Below are 16,555 nucleotides of genomic sequence, written 5' to 3' on the forward strand. Positions count from 1 at the left end.
GCTTTGAAAATGCGATCAGATTCAAAGAAATTGAATTCTGGGAAAGGATAAGAAGATGAAAATCTGATAATATGATTAATCAAATTAATTCGATAAAAAAAGAGAAGAGAATCGTAGATGATAGAAAATATGATGCATCAATCCATGCTTTCTTAATAAGTTAATCCAAGCAAACAACATACCATGACTTAACTAATCAGACTAATTAGTAGCAGTTGCTTAGTCTTTTTTTTTGGTAACAACAGTTGCTTAGTCTTACATTCCATAACTAACAAAAGATTAGCCTAGCCTTACACTACATAACACTAGCTAATTCGGACCAATGTTTCTTCATTCCCGGACCAACGTTTCTTCATTCCCGGACCAACGTTTCTTCATCCCCCTGCAACAATCATACAATTGATTCATACACTGATGGAAAACCTAAATAAAGCATCTATCACACAATAGTTTTACATACAATGATTAACTAAATCTCTGAGGACAAAAAAGAGAAAAAATATTAACTAAACCTCTTACCTTTCTACTCTGTTAGATTCAACAGAAGACCACTTTGTCTTCTGGCCATGCGATATTGGAACCATGTGCATCTTCCATACACTCCATTTCTAAAGACTTCCTCCAAACTGCAGCATCTTTGACCAAAACTATATCCACCCAAACTCGAACAGCATTCGGTCCCAATCGTTCAAAGTGGACTACTTGGTCTGGATTGTTTGAAAACCAACGTCCTTCAGCAACAACCCGGTTCTTACCAGTACAATCCATTAACTGAATTTTCTGGTTTTCCTTGCAGGCTTTCCGCTACAGAAACAAATAGAAGACACAATCAAATTAAATTACACTCATAGTAATTGAACAGTATCAAACAAAACAATCAATTGTGATGGAACTAATTAACATATAAGATTTAGTATACTCACATATATGATTGAAAAAGACTTAGAACTTCCATAAATTAAAATTTATCTTATTCCCAAAGTAAATAAACATCAATATTCATCTACTTTGAGGTCAGTATCGTGGTCTTAATTTAGTAAAAAATCCAACTCAGAATCAAAGTCCAATAATGAAATAACTTAAACTGCAAACTAGCTAATCAAGATGGTTCAATATCTCCAGACTCTAAACATTTGATGTACGAAACAAATTAGGCAATAGATGTTCTCACTAACAAAATCACCATGAAATAAAACTTAAATCAAATAAAGTTTTGAGAAATAACACGAGCTATTTGTTCCTGTAGCCAAAAATATAATCTATGATTCTACAAAGCAACAAGGTGTAAGTTACACGCCAGAATTCAAATAGAAGCGTTTGAGAATGATAAATTTAAGATTTAGAAGTCATGAACTATATCCAGAGACAATAAATATGATCAGTTACATATGGTCCAATTTATATGTCATTATTAAGTTCATATCTATAAATTAACATCAGGTTTAAGCAGATTTGATCAAGCTTTGTACATATATTCAATGTCGATGTAATCACATGCGCAATTATGGTTTAATATAATGGGCAGACACAAAAACTTTTACACTATACAGAGAGACGACTTAGTAAATATGATTAGCTACATATGGTCCAATTCTATGTCATTATAAACTAATACTGAAAATCACTTATATAGTTCAATGTCTATAGACTCTTAAAATTTGAAGGATAAAACAAAAGAAAAAGTAGATCATGCAATAATATATAGTAAGCTGCTATTCAAAAAACTGGTCTGTTAATTACTATCAAAAACATCATGAGCATGCATACTAAAATTATAACCTACAGATCAGGAAAGCAATAGAGTCAGTGTACCTTTACAGTAGTTGATCTCTTGATGACTATCTCTACTGCTTGAAACCTGTAAAAGTGTGAGGTAACTAAATGCTCAAGAAACAAATAGAAGACAATCAAATTAAATTACACTCATAGTAATTAAACAGTATCAAACAAAACAATCAATTGTGATGGAACTAATTAACATATAAGATTTAGTTTACTCACATATATGATGGAAAAAGACTTAGAACTTTCATAAATTACAAATTAACTTATTCCCAAAGAAAATAAACATCAATATTCATCTACTTTGAGGTCAGTATCGTGGTCTTAATTTAGTAAAAAATCCAACTCAGATTCAAAGTCCAATAATTAAAAAACTTAAACTGCAAACTAGCTAATTAAGATGGTTCAATATCTCCAGACTCTAAACATTTGATGGACGAAACAAATTAGGCAATAGATGTTCTCACTAACAAAAACATCATGAAATAAACCTTAAATCAAATCAAGTTTCAGAATAACACGAGCTATATATTTGTTCCTGTAGCCAAAATATAATCTATGATTCTACAAAGCAACAGGGTGTAAGTTAGAGGCCAGAATTTACACAGAAGCGTTTGAGAATGATAAATTTAAGATTCAGAACTCATGCATTGTACCTTTACTGTGGCTTGTCCTCCTGAAATTGACGAAGAACAATGTTGAACGAGTCTCAGGCGGAAGAAGAACTAGCTTGAAAGATACCTAGGTCGAAACACCCAAAGATTTAGAATAAATGGCGACGAGCTCAAAAGACACAAACCTATGAACAAGGGAGATGGAGGAAACTTACCGTGAAACGAGATCTAGGTCGAAAGACCCAGCTATTAGCAAGAAATTGACGCCGACGAAGGTAGAGATTGTGGCCGGCGACGAGTTCACGGTGGTATAGCGACTTAGGTTTTTTTTTTCTTTGATCCCCTTTCGTTTGTACGGAATTGAACAGTGAGATAATGGATACTTAGCAAAAACAGGCTCTAAAACTCATTTTTGGGTCCTTGTTTAATGAAATTACGGCCCAGCACTAAAAAAATGCTGTAATGTAATACCCAATTACGGGATATCCATATTAATAACAGTTACCAATTTTGAGCTATGCTAATATGCTATAAAAGACCATTTTTCTTGTAGTGCGACTCTCAAGAGTTGTAGGCTCAACTCTTTCTACAAAACTCTAACTTGTTCTTCAAATTAGTTATGAATATGTTTTAACTATTGTTCATCTTGTTCTTGATCCAATAAAGAATACCTATTCCAAATTTATTCTTGCGTAATTTTTACCGGTTTAGACTCGATGCAAGCTATTATGTGATTTATTAAATTGAATATTCTCATGATTTATAAAGTTATTTAAGAGATTCTTTTATTAGATCAGTGGTTTAAAATATTGGATACATTACAAATAGTGAATTAAACATCTAGTATAGTATTTTTGGAACATTTTTGCAAAAATATAATCCACATATATTACAGAAATTCTATTTATTATTTGGTAAAAGAATTCATGCAAAAACATTTAATTAACTTATCTTACAACAATAAATAATTAATATCATTTTCCAGTTACTAATTTCCTTCACTTCTTTCATCTTTATATGATTTTTTATTTGTTTATTAATTTATTTTATTATATTAAACATATGTATAATAAAAGCATAATTCTCGCATATGTTATACTAGGGACGAGCTCTTGCTCTCATGACCATGACCTGAAGACCCATCTCTTAATCTTGTTTCCAAATTCTAAATCATGAACCTTCTCTATATCCAAAATCTCCAAAGCGTCTCTCAACTTACTCTTGCTCGTTTCTCCCTCTGTGTTCTGTAACGAGTCTTTTCCAAAAGGATCAACATATATAAGTGTACGATAATTGTACAATATCCCAAAATGATAAGCATAACTATTGGTTATGACATATATTTCATTTAACGCACCTTGAGGCTAATTGTACCACATCATGTAGATAATTTTAGACAATGGTTCAAAACAATTATAAAATCCCTAAAACTTGTTGTTTCGCCGATTTCTGGTTCCTTTTTTTCGGCGCGTGCGTTCCTTAATCTTATTTTAGTATCTAGTTAAATTTTGCCATTTGAGTAGAAAAGATCCGAATCATTCTCAATGAATCCAACTAATATGCTTCCAACTACGAATGAATTAAAAGACCGACTTCTGAAGCGTCAAGATTTAAAAGTTTTATGAGAATTTTTGAGAAAAGACCCCTTTTGGTATACCCCTTTTCAAAAATAACCCTTTTCTCTATCCATTTTCAAAAATATCCTTGTTTAAATAAGACAATGTTTAAAGTTTATATGGTTTATAAGGTACTTTTAGATAATAACTACTATTGGGAGATTTGATCTATAAGGTTCATACAACATTATAAAAGGTTTTAAATCGTTTCTATAAGGTTTACAAGGTTTTTAAAAGGCTTTTAAGGGTATATATGGTTTTCAAAAGGTTTTTAAAAGATTTTTATAAGGAATTCATACAATATTTATCAAAGATATATAAATTTTTATACCCATATAAAGGTAAGTTGTGTGTATATATAAGCTTACACACATATTTGGTCAATTTCAATATTTTTAGTGGCTTCTTTGATAAAATTTGAAATTTCTTTTTATAAATTTCAAATATTTTAGGCCATGAATGTTTTGTAGTTTTTATATGGGTTTTAGCTTTTAGTTTTTGGTTTATGGTTTTCTTAGTTTTTGATTTTTGCTGTAGATTTTAATTTTTGCAAAATCTTTGAAAAAGATAATATAAAATAAAAATAAATAAAAAAAGATTCACGTTATATTTTTAGGAAACAATAAAAATTGTTTTTGGCATTCTATGAAGGAATTAGAAAAATCTTGTAAAATCTAATTGTAGGGAAACAACTTTTGCTAAAATCATGAAAATGGCTAAAGGTTTGGTTTTTTAGAATCACAAACCTAAAACTATCCAAAAATCTGCTGCCATTCAAGGCCTTAATATTTAAAAGCTTAAAATAAAATAATTATTAAAAATTTAAAAAGGTTCAAATATTATAAATATTTAATCTTTATAGAATGCTTAAAATATTCTAAATATTTAAAATCTAAAGTGTTATTAATATTTTAACTCTGTAGAAAGTTTCACTTAATAAGCATCCAAATTTTAAAGTTTTCTATATCATTTAGTTTGATATGGTCAATTTAAAACTTTTAAGAAATTGTAAAATATTATAGTTGATTATATAATATTTAACTTAATAGGTTAATTTTAGGTGATTTAAATACAAAATTGCTTGTGTTTAGAAACCCTAGCCGCTCCCTGGGACCTTCGTTGAGAATTAGCACGGCAACCCTCACCGCTCCGATGGAATCCCTGTCGTCTCCTCTTCCAGCCTCTTCTGCTCAATCCTCTCTGCATGATCACCCCACGTCGTGGGCTGCCAAGACGAAAGGGACCACTCTGTGTGTGACCGATTTCCAACCTAATTTTTCTGTGGAAAATGGTGTCGCGAATGTTACGATTCGAGCTGTTGTTCGTGAGACTTCATCGGGGTTGTGGAAGTATTTTGTTGTTGGCTATTTCATGGGTGACGCTTCGCATGTGGGATCCATTCACGCCACGGTGAATCAGATATGGACGGTAACAGAGAAGTTGTCAAAGATTGATGTTTAGTTCATAAACAAAACCATTGTCCTCTTTCGCATTGAGAGCGAGCGGATCTGAGACCATGTTTTGTAGCGTAAATACTGGCACATCGCAAAAGTCCCTTTGGTTATCGCTGAATAGACAGCAGCCACTGCTAATTCACCTCCTAATTGATCGGCCATGCCTCTTCCGGTTGATCTGAAGGGTGTCCCTTCCACATTATTTTCTCATAAAGGCCTCAGTTTTCTCTCTAGCTTAGCGGGTAAATTTTTGAAACTCCACCCGAACACTCAACGATGCTTAAGGTTGGATGTCGCTCGAGTCATTGTAGAAGTGAACCTGCAGCGTCCATTGGTGGATTGCATCCAGTTTCCAGACGATCCTGGCAATCAAGTGTCTGTATCCGTTACCTACCCTTGGCTCCCACCACACTGTTCTCTCTGCTCTAAGTGGGGGCATTGTGCAAAGGACTTTAAGAAATATCAGTCTTATCCTTTGAACAGGTTGTTGTAAATTCTGAAATAGTGGAACAAGTAAGTGCTAAAGCGAGAACGTAGCATAGGCTGCAGAAGTATTAGCCCAAGGACAGTTGTGGAGAGACATCGCCCTTGCTCATCTCCCTCTCACTCTGCTCAGCTCGACAAAGAAGAACATGTCGTCGTAATGAACGGTTTTGCAGCTCTCACTAGTGTCATTGAGGATCAAGACACTCAAGACAATCGGGAATTGATCCCTAACTCAAATTTGGTTATGAGTTAGGAAGGGGAGTTGGTTGACTCTGCTTCAAAGGTAGAGGAGGACTCTAGCAAGCTAACTTCAGAGGTTCCTCAACCTCTAAATGGACATAAATAGGGATCAACGAAGCATAGAAGCAGATCGCGTGGCCCTCCGAGGCCCATCCTGAGTACTAGGGAGTAAAAAATACTTAAATATGCTTCCTTAAGGAAGTGATGTCGTCGTTTTTGCCTGGAACATGCAGGGGATCAATCAGCCTCGCAAGCATAATGTAGTAATAAATTGGACGGATTTGGGTTGTTTCCTCTAGTGACGTTATTTTGATACCTTTGGAAAAGAGTTCTAATTTGGGGTTTAGTGGAGTTTTTGGGTAAGAACACGGAAACAACAGAGAGAATTATGGACCGATCTCTGCCGTATTCGATCAACGCTGGTCTCGCCTAGCACTCCTTGGATCGCTATCAGAGATTTTAATGAAGTCTTGTCTCTTCAGGATCATTCCCGAGCTATGGATTATTCTTTCAACAAAGTTGGGATGCGGGATTTCCAAAATACAGTTTTCTTTTGCGATATGATGGATCTCCATGCTGCTGGTCCTAATTTCACTTGGATCAACAATCAAGATGGGAATCCTATTGGGAAGAAGATTGGTTGGGCTCTTGCCACGTCTTCATGGTTAATGACATTTCCTCATTCGTTTGCCAATTTTGAAGCTAATGGTATCTCTGATCATATGCGTTGTGTAATCAAGCTTTCTACCGCCAACTCTGGTCATCTTAAACCTTTCCAGTTCTTCAACTTCATTGCTTCCCACTAAGATTTTCTGCCCATATTCTCACAAGTATGGGCTGATTCTGCTTCGGTACACCACTCTAGAGCAGCACTATCTCTTTTCATCATAATTTAAAGCGTCTGAAAGTTCATCTCCGAGCTTTGAATCGTTCCAAGTTTGGTCACCTTCCTCGTCGAACAGGTGAAGATTTAGACCAGTTTTGTACCATTTAGTCTGCAGCTTTTTCAAATCCCTCACCTGCTAATCTTTAGGATCTATCTACAGCTTCAGATACTGGGCAAAGATTAGGGGCTTTAGAAGAGCAATTTTTCCAACATAAATCTTGTATTACTTGGCTGGGGTGTGGGGATCAGAACAATTCCTACTATTCACTAGGTTTCTCAAGCTAATGCCTCTCGCAATAGCATCCGGTCTCTTACCACGGTCATTGGTGAGGTCTTGACTGCACTAGAGGACATCAAGGCAGAGGCAGCCCGCCATTTTAGGACATTTCTCCAACATGAAGATGAAGAGTTCGTACGCGTTCCTCCTGAGGTCCTCTCTAATCTTCTTGACTACCGCTGCTCAACGGAAACCTGCTATATGCTCACGTCGCCTGTTGTGGGTTGCTTGGTCAAAACAACAGTTGATGAGGGGGCTCTCTTTCTGGTGTGCTTTGTAGTCCACGTTAGGATCATGAGTATGGCGGAAACTTCTTAAACTTCGAGATGATATCAAACCCTACATTCATGCAGAGGTTCATGATGGAGCTACTGTTTCATTTTGGTTCTATCATTGGCTACATATTGGGGAAACTTATTGATCTCGTGGAATCTGTGGGGCCACGACTACTCAGGATTCCTATCCACACCATGGTCAAGGATGCTTTAGGAAACAGTGGATGGAGGCTAAGACGAACACAGCTGGCAGATATGGTCAGATCATTGACCATTTGCAAGCTCATCCTTTACCCAACGCTATGCATGGACTCGATAAGTTTTTGTGGAGATGATAATAGGTTTTCTACGGCTCTTGGTATCAATCACCCAGTATAATTGTAGTATAAAGGGCTTTATCGATCCATAAGGACGCATGCAAACAGTTCATATGCAATCAGTATTTAACAAGTTAAGCCAAGCACGAAAGGTTTTAAACTATCAACTACTAAATTTAAATCAAGCATAAACTAAGTAAGACACAACATTGAACTAAAACAGAAATGAACTACAGAAATAAGAACATGCACTGAACAAGAAGGTTTTGGGGATGAGATGGTGACTTCAGTTGAGATCTTTAAGTTCACTAGGCTGCTATATCAATCAAACACAAACAGTGTTGTTTCCTAGGCAACAATTTGATAAGCTAACCAGTTCAATCTCCTGACAAAGGCTATCAAATTCAAATCACTTCCTTATCTCAATTTCTGGTTGATGAAACATGAAATGAATAGGCATTAAGACTCAGCTCATTAATGTCAAATAACAATCTAGACAACCAATCTCTTAGGCTATACATGAAATTCTCTAGTATTAGATTATCCAACATTCCATCGAACACCTCTCGGGCGTGGAAGCATGTGAACTAATCACCACTTGATCAGAATGTATACACTAATCCAGAAGGAAATCCAAATATCTCTACATATGGGCAACCTAGCTACCTAATGTTCTCCACCTACACATTTAACTCATCCCGAAAACCTTAAGAATCTACTCAGATCTGACAAACATACTCAAGAACTCAAACCCAGAAATCTCTAAATCATGCAAGTTTAGGTAGCCCTAAAACACTAGCAGACAAAGAAAGTCGGTTTAATGGTGCTCGATCGGTCTACTTGGTTGTGCACTCGATCGGTCTGGTCGGATGACTTGATCGGATGGGTTGTCGAGCTGCTTCTTTGTTTGGCCTCAAGAAAATTCAAAGTAGGAAGAGAGGTTTAAAGGTGGGGATTCATAACCAATACTTTCTGCTTAAGTAGTTAAAATCAATGTCCTTGTCTATGGTTCTAAAATGCAAATCATATAAACAAAATGTCATTAGTCATAAAACCTAGGCAAGCATTCAAATCAACCATTCCTTTTAACATTCTTTAAGTGGTAACCATGAAACTGGATGTGAAGTGAATACAAACTCATTTGGCTAGGAATAAAAAGGTTCAATAGACAAAGAGGGTCTCCTTTAGATAGGGTTTAAACGTTTCAGTACAAGGATCTCTCAATGAACAAGATAGAGCTTTTGGGAGAATGCTAAAGGTAAGGACCAACAAATGCATACAGGAATAACATCTTGACTACCCAAAGGCCCCAAATGATTTCCTAAATGTCTAAACCCATATGGTCCTATTCTACCCTTTTAACTCTTTTTATCCCATTTTCCTTTTTTGTTCTAAGCCTTAGGAGAGCTTCTTATGATAAACTAGTGGATAGGGGGTTCTGTTAATAATCACTATGGTTCTCCTTCTTCTTATTACTTAAGACATCAAAGCTTTTTTTTTATTCTCATCTTTTTCTTTCTTTTAAAATCTAGAACCATCTTTCTATACTTTGCATTCCCCACACATCTTTCACTAGAACTTTGAACTTTTCTGAAACTTTTACTCTCCTAAAGACTCAACTCATTCCTTTTTTGTTTCTTTCTTTTCTTTTTCATCATCCCAACAAATCCCAAAACCCAAGTAGAATCCATCCTAGTCCTATCTGATCAGAAAAATGCAAATCAGAACTACTCAAGATCATATTCCTGTCTGAAAGAGTGCACCCTCTCTTATTGGTTTCTTCATTGCGTCTTTAATATAAAATTTCATAGTGAGATCTTTGTCCAAATTTAAATTGATCTTGTCGTTACGAACGTCTATCAAAGATCCTACAATTACCAATAATGGCCTTCCAAGTATCAAGGGATCTTTAGGTTCCTGATCCATTTCCAAAACTATAAAGTCTGTAAGTACTTCCACTGTCCCAATACGAACTGGTAGATCTTCTAAAATTCCATGGGGAAGCCGAACTGATCTATTACAAAGATAAGAGATATATTGCAGGGCTTGAATCTTTCAAATCCTAACTTCTTAGTAATTGATAAGGGCATTAGGCTGACTAATGCTCCCAAATCACAGAGACATTTGTCAAAGAGTAGAGGCCCTAAAGAGCAAGGCAGAGTAAGGGATCCATGATCACCTAGTTTTGCTGGAATGATCTTCTTCTGAGTGATTGCGTTACACTCATTGCTCAACACTACCATGCCTTGTACTTTATTCATCCGTTCCATGACAATGTCTTTCAAGAATTTATGGTAAGGTGGTATCAAGGCGAAAGTATCAATCCATGGCATAGTCAATTCGACTCATTCGAATTGTTTCCTGAACATCTCCTTGTATTTTCTCCATTATCTCTTTTTTGAATCTTCCCAGGAAAGGTAATTGAGGTTTATAAAGTGGGGGAACGAAACAGGGTATTGTTCTATTGTTAGAAGGTTTTTGCATAGCCGGTGGATCCACTCGATTAGGTGACCGATCGGACACTTGATCAACCAGTCGGGTGCTTTGATCGATTGCTTGATAGAGTTGTGGTATAACACTTTTTTTGTTTTGGACTCAATCTGGCACTCGATTGCTCGATCGTTCTGGTTGAATGATTATTGCTTTGAGTGCGCTTAAATCTTCCCCATCTTGGTCATTATTGTCCTCAATAATAGGATGAGGTTGTCGAGTAGGTAATTCACGACCGCTTCGCAATGTAATTGCGTTTGCATACTCCTTTGGTTAAAGTGATTGTAAAACAAAGCTTTTCGCAACGACACCTACCCTCTGATTTAAATCATCAAGCTGAGTGGTAATGGAAGAATAGGAAGAGTTTAGTTGATGTTGAAGGTTGTCTAGAGATTAAAGAATGTCTTATTGGCTGATGGCCAGGCTTCGGTTGAAATTGTTTAAAATTGTCTTTAAATCAAGGTTAACAATTAGTACCGATGGGATTGAGGAGATAGGCTGGAGTTGTGGTGCAGGAGAAAATCCTTTCTGAAACGTGTTCTTGAATTGCTGTGGAATTCCTTCCTAGTGGTAGAAGTAGCTAACTTCATCTATAGCAACACATTCCCCGTCTTGGCCTTTGTCGGAGTTGCAGTGAACAATTTGATGTGCCATGAGTATCCTATCAATCTTATCACTCAAAGACTGGAAGTCCATCTTATACTTCTCCTCATGGTCTGACCTTCCCCTATTGGTTCTATCATACTCCTCATTGTAATTCCCATCAGATTGGGCAAGGTTCTCAACCAGCTCCCATCCCTCATCCACATCTGTGTTTAAGAAGTTACCATGACTTGCGGTGTTGACCAACATGCGGATCTTCGAGAGCACTCTCCTGTATAACGTGCTAAGAAGGGACACCTTAGTGAACCCATGGTGTGGGCATTGAGATTGATATCCCTTGAACCATTCCCATGCTTCACTCAACGTCTCGTTGTTTTCTTAGGCAAAGCTTGAGATTTCATTCCTAAGATGGGCTGTGCGGGAATTGGAAAAGAACTTGGACATGAAAGCACGCTTACACTCCTCCCAAGTGGTTATAGAACCAACATGCAAACCCTTTTCCTATTGGTGAGCCTTGTCTCCGAGTGAGAAAACAAAGAGGCGAAGCTTGAATCCGTCTTCACTTACTCTGTTGATCTTGGTTAATCCATAAAGGTGGTCGAACTCGTCCAAGTGGTCCAACGGGTCTTCCATTGGTAAACCATGAAACTTATTGCTCTGCACCATGGATATGAGGCTTTTCTTAATTTCAAAATTATTATTCTGAACAGCCAGTGGTACTATCCTTGACCTCTAGACATGGCTATTAGGAGAATCTCCTCCACCTATGCGTGTTGCACGCCTTTGATTTGCATTATGTTGAGGATCCATCTCAACGTCAGTTGTTTCCTTTCTTAACTGATGTTTATGATGTCTCAAAGCTTTAGAAAGTCTGTCAATGTTGTCTAGATACTTGAGAAGATTTTGATTGCCTTTAGACCTTGTGTGCATACACGAAATCGAACAGAAGCTTGATCCGTGCAATCGATTAGAGCAGTCAAGTGCTTTGGTCGATTGCTTGATCAAGTGGTACATGAAAAGCAAGACAGATAAGCAGACAAGCAAACCAAATATGTATTCAAAGAGAAAATGTTATAGAACTTAATCTTGCAAAATTGAAATCTAAACTCGAACAACTTAAATGTCCAAATGGAAGCGGTGCCAAATTGATAACATGTTTTCAACGGCTCTTGGTATCAATCACCCAGTATAATTGTAGTATAAAGGGCTTTATCGATCCATAAGGACGCGTGCAAACAGTTCAAGTGCAATCAATATTTAACAAGTTAAGCCAAGTAAGAAAGGTTTTAAACTATCAACTACATAATTTAAATCAATACGAAACTAAGCAAGACACAACATTAAACTAAAACAGAAATGAAACTACAAAAATAAGAACATGCAGTCAACAAGAAATGCAAGAACATAAATGAAGCAAGGTAAATCAATCAATTAAAGGGAAGTTATGTTGATGAGATGATGACTTCAGTGGAGATCTTTAAGTTCACTATGCTGCTAAATCAATCAAACACAAACATTTTTGTTTCCTAGGCAACAAGCTCATAAGCTAACCAATTCAATCTCTTGACAAAGGCTATCAAATTCAAATCACTTCCTAATCTCAATGCTAATTAATGAAAGATGAAATGAATAGGCATAAAGACTTATCTCATTAATGTCAAATAACACCCTTAGACAACCAATCTCTTGGGCTAGACATGAAATTCTCTGATATTAGATTATCCGGCATTCCATCGAACACCTCTTGGGCGTGGAAGCCTGAGAACAAATCACCACTTGATCAGAATGGGATTAGTGTTATATACACTAATCTAGAAGGAAATCTAAACATTTCTACCGATGGGAAACCTAGCTACCTAAAGTTCTCCACCTTCACATCTAACTCATCCCCAAAACCTTAAGAATCTACTTAGATCTGACAAATATACTCAAGAATTCAAACCCATAAATCTCTAAATCATGCATAACTAGATAGATAATGATCTAAGGAGCAAGATAATACAAAGAAGCAACAAAAAATACTCAATAGATCAAAAGATATGAAGTTTACATGATTCTGGAAATTCTAAAGCAAAAATGAAGATAAATCCTAATACAACTCGAGATCCAAAGTCATTAGGCAAAGAGCCTTTTTATAGCAAGTTTAGGTAGCCCTAAAACACTAGCAGACAAAATAGAAAGTCGGTTTAATGGTGCTTGATCGGTCTGCTCGGTTGTGCACTCGATCTGTCTAGTCGGATGACTTGATCGGATGGTTGGTCGAGCTGCTTATGTGGCCCACTCGAACACTCGATCGATTTCATGGCTCGGATCCTCCTACTCGATCGGATGCAACATCTACACTTGGTCGATTTGTCCTGATTTGCTTAATTTCCTTTGGGTAAACACTTGTTTATGCACAAAAACTACAATGCATGCAATGCAAGGTCTAGATTCTACAAGTGAAGCTAAACAAGGCAAATATGCATAAATGATCAAGTAATGAGACCTAGAATGACAAAAACAATGCATAAAACTAGTGCTAAAATGAGTAAAATCCAGACACATCAGGAGACATGATGACGACCAATTTAACTATTGTTTCTCCTCCAGGCTCACGTGGGAACAGCTAAGGATCGATCCACCACCAGCCAGCGGATTGGAGTGCTGTAGTGTGGGTAAAGCAAGGCATCCCACATTGTGCTTTCATTACTTGGTTAGCTATCCGTGATCGTCTCTTGACGGGGCTCGTATGCGGACTTGGGGGCCGGTACAACCGTGTGTGCTCTGTGGAGACGAGAGACCACATGTTCTTTGCTTGTACCTACTCCTTCACAGTTTGGTCCGACCTAGCGGGCAACTTGCTGCACCAACGTCAGGATCCGGATTGGGATATTACTCTTACCGTGCTCATTAATAGTACAGGGGACTTCTTAACTGATATCCTCACCAAGCTTTGCTTTCAGGTTACTATCTATCACATATGGAGAGAACACAACGCACGAATTCATGCGAACGGCTATATCTCACCTGCTCAAATGGTTCGACGACTGGACAAGCTCATCAGAAACTGCATTACTTCTTTGGACTATGCTAAGAAACCTTGCTACCGGAATCCTTTTCAGCGTTGGCTTAGTGTGTCTCTGTTCCTTGTACGACACACCCGATAGACTACTTCAGCTCTCTCTCTCTCTCTTTTTGCCTTAATTTTGTAACTTTTCAACACTACGCTACTAGTTGTACATAACATTTATTTTTTTATAAATCAATTAAAAATTTCATAATATAAAAATTTTTAAACAGATTAATTATATGATGGGACGGGTTGTAAGAGGGCACGAGTTTGACTCAATATATAATACTAAAAATTTAAAATATCATTAATCTCATATTTAATACGGGTAAAATCTTCATTTTAATTTTTGAATAACACTAATATAAGGTATGTATAATCAAACTAATTTAATGTAAATTAGTATTATGCAATCTTAATAATTATAATTATTGTTATATCTTATATATACATATCTCATAATTTGTATCTAGACATGGTTTGAGTGGGATGCTTCGATCGAGCATCTAGTGAAAGCAAACTTTGATGCACTTGCTGCTGCGCGCCTTAGAGGAATGGTTAGCCTTGCAAAATCGAAAGGTGAACAACCTGAATGGATTTTGGGTGACCATTGGAGAACGATGTTAGGTTATTGGAGGACTCCAAAAGCGAAAGATAAAAGTGAGAAAGCACGTTCTTCTCGGCTGTTTAGCCGTGATGGTTTAGGTCCACACCGTCACAGATCTGGATCGCGTTCTTATGCCAAAGTTCAAGATGATTTGGTAAGCTCTAATTTTGGCTGTGTTTTTGTTTTATTTCTAAAAGTTTGAAAATTTTATTTACTTTGGTTAATGTTTTCGTTATAGGAAGCAAACAATGAAGATTCCTCTTTCATTGCGGTGATGAAAAAGACACACCAAAAACCTGATGGAACATATGTTGATGAAAGAGCAAGAGTCATTGCTGAAAAATATGATGAACATGTGCAAGAACGGTTGGAACAAATGGAACTTTCCGATGAAGAGAGTTTGACAATGGATCACCTTACCTTAGAAGAGAAAAATGAAATCTATGTTCAGGTAATTTTTTTTTATCTTACACTTTTATTTTTATAGAAACACACTTATATTCACTCCTCTTTAGAACTTTGGTGGAGCTTTTAGTGTGCAAACAGTTTTTTTATTAAGCATGTTTTGTGATTAAAGATATGTAATTGTCATGCACTTGTAGGTTGCTGGAATTTCAAAACAGGGTCGTGTGTTTGGACTTGGCTCTCTTCAAAACAGGATTTCTATGTCTGTAGATGGTGCGTCGGTTCCCCCTCAATCTACAGGAGAAGTGGAAACATTAGGTGCTCGAGTGGAAGAGCTCGAAACTGAATTGCAAAAGAGTCGTAATGAGAATGTGCTTGTTCAGCAAAGACTTGAAAGTATGGAGCAGATGATCCAATTTTTTGTAGGGCAAAATGGAATACATCAAGCAGCTTCAACATCTCCACAACCTTTTGTAGGTCAGAATGGGGTGAGTTCAGCAGCTACTTCTGCTTCAATTCCACCTTCCGTATTCTCGCCTTCTCCACAAGCTTTCATGGGGTTTAGGTCATTTGCTCGTACCACATAAGTTTGTTTCGTTTGTTTTGTTTATGCTTTTCCCCAAACTTAAGTTTCTTTGGTTCTGTTTTTTGTTTCGTTAGTTTGTTTATGTTTTTCTCCAGACTTAAGTTTCTTTGGTTCTGTTTTTCTAAGGATAGACAAATTATCTACGAATGCTTTTTATAAAACTAGTTTGTTTATTTGACTTTTGGTAATTATTTTGCATTTTATTTTATTATCATTTATTTTAAATGAAATTTTGATTATTATGTATGATTGTAACAAACGATTTTCAAAAGAATAGTGACAAATGTTAGACGCTAACTTTGTGCCAAATAAGTAATTTTTTTTACCAACTCGTAGCAATAAAATGTATCAAAGTTGGGACAGTGACATAGTCACAAATTAGGATTGATATTTTAACGTCTTTTGTAGTCACCACTTATGACAATGTGATACTATAGTTTTCGTCTTAATCCCTGACGTATTTTATAATGTTATAATAGTCATTAATTATTACATTTTTGAGGCGATAAGTTTAGTTAGTAATTAAGACAAATAAGTGACCATTCTTTAGTCGTCTCTTGTAACAATTGGTGACTGTTATTTTTGTGGTAAATAATTACGTACATGTCACGTTATGATAGTAACAAAATATGATGATTCAAAGACAATTAATTTTGTTAGTATTAGTTACGTTTTTGTTACTTTTACATTTTGTCACACAGAGTAACGAAATTGTTACTACATATATACGTAGTAATATTGTGACGGTTTTGATACAAATATTTTTTGGTGACGATTGTATTGCAACTATTAAAAATTGTCTTATTTTTGTCACAATATTTATATTGTGACGAAAGTTTAAACATTGAGACGAATTTTTTTGTAT

The 16,555-nt window shown here is 36.2% G+C and overlaps 1 protein-coding gene, 1 long non-coding RNA gene and 1 other non-coding gene across 3 annotated transcripts; 2 read left to right on the forward strand and 1 right to left on the reverse strand.

Moving 5' to 3' along the window:
- Nucleotides 1–758: 758 nt before the first annotated feature.
- LOC111832008 lies at nt 759–2,484 on the reverse strand. Its single transcript, XR_002835110.1, has 3 exons — nt 2,439–2,484; nt 1,813–1,858; nt 759–804 (listed from the first exon to the last, which is right to left on the reverse strand). It is a non-coding gene; the product is annotated as an uncharacterized LOC111832008 (long non-coding RNA).
- Nucleotides 2,485–11,344: 8,860 nt separating this feature from the next.
- LOC111832233 lies at nt 11,345–11,450 on the forward strand. The gene has a single exon (XR_002835272.1). It is a non-coding gene; the product is annotated as a small nucleolar RNA R71 (small nucleolar RNA).
- Nucleotides 11,451–14,646: 3,196 nt separating this feature from the next.
- On the forward strand, nt 14,647–15,691 carry LOC111832113. The gene is made up of 3 exons (XM_023788455.1): nt 14,647–14,853; nt 14,938–15,144; nt 15,302–15,691. The coding sequence occupies exons 1-3, from the start codon at nt 14,647–14,649 to the stop codon at nt 15,689–15,691; spliced, it is 804 nt and encodes a 267-aa protein (XP_023644223.1).
- Nucleotides 15,692–16,555: the final 864 nt, after the last annotated feature.

Source organism: Capsella rubella, unplaced genomic scaffold (assembly GCF_000375325.1).
Source record: "Capsella rubella cultivar Monte Gargano unplaced genomic scaffold, Caprub1_0 scaffold_2, whole genome shotgun sequence".
Taxonomy (NCBI): domain Eukaryota; kingdom Viridiplantae; phylum Streptophyta; class Magnoliopsida; order Brassicales; family Brassicaceae; genus Capsella; species Capsella rubella.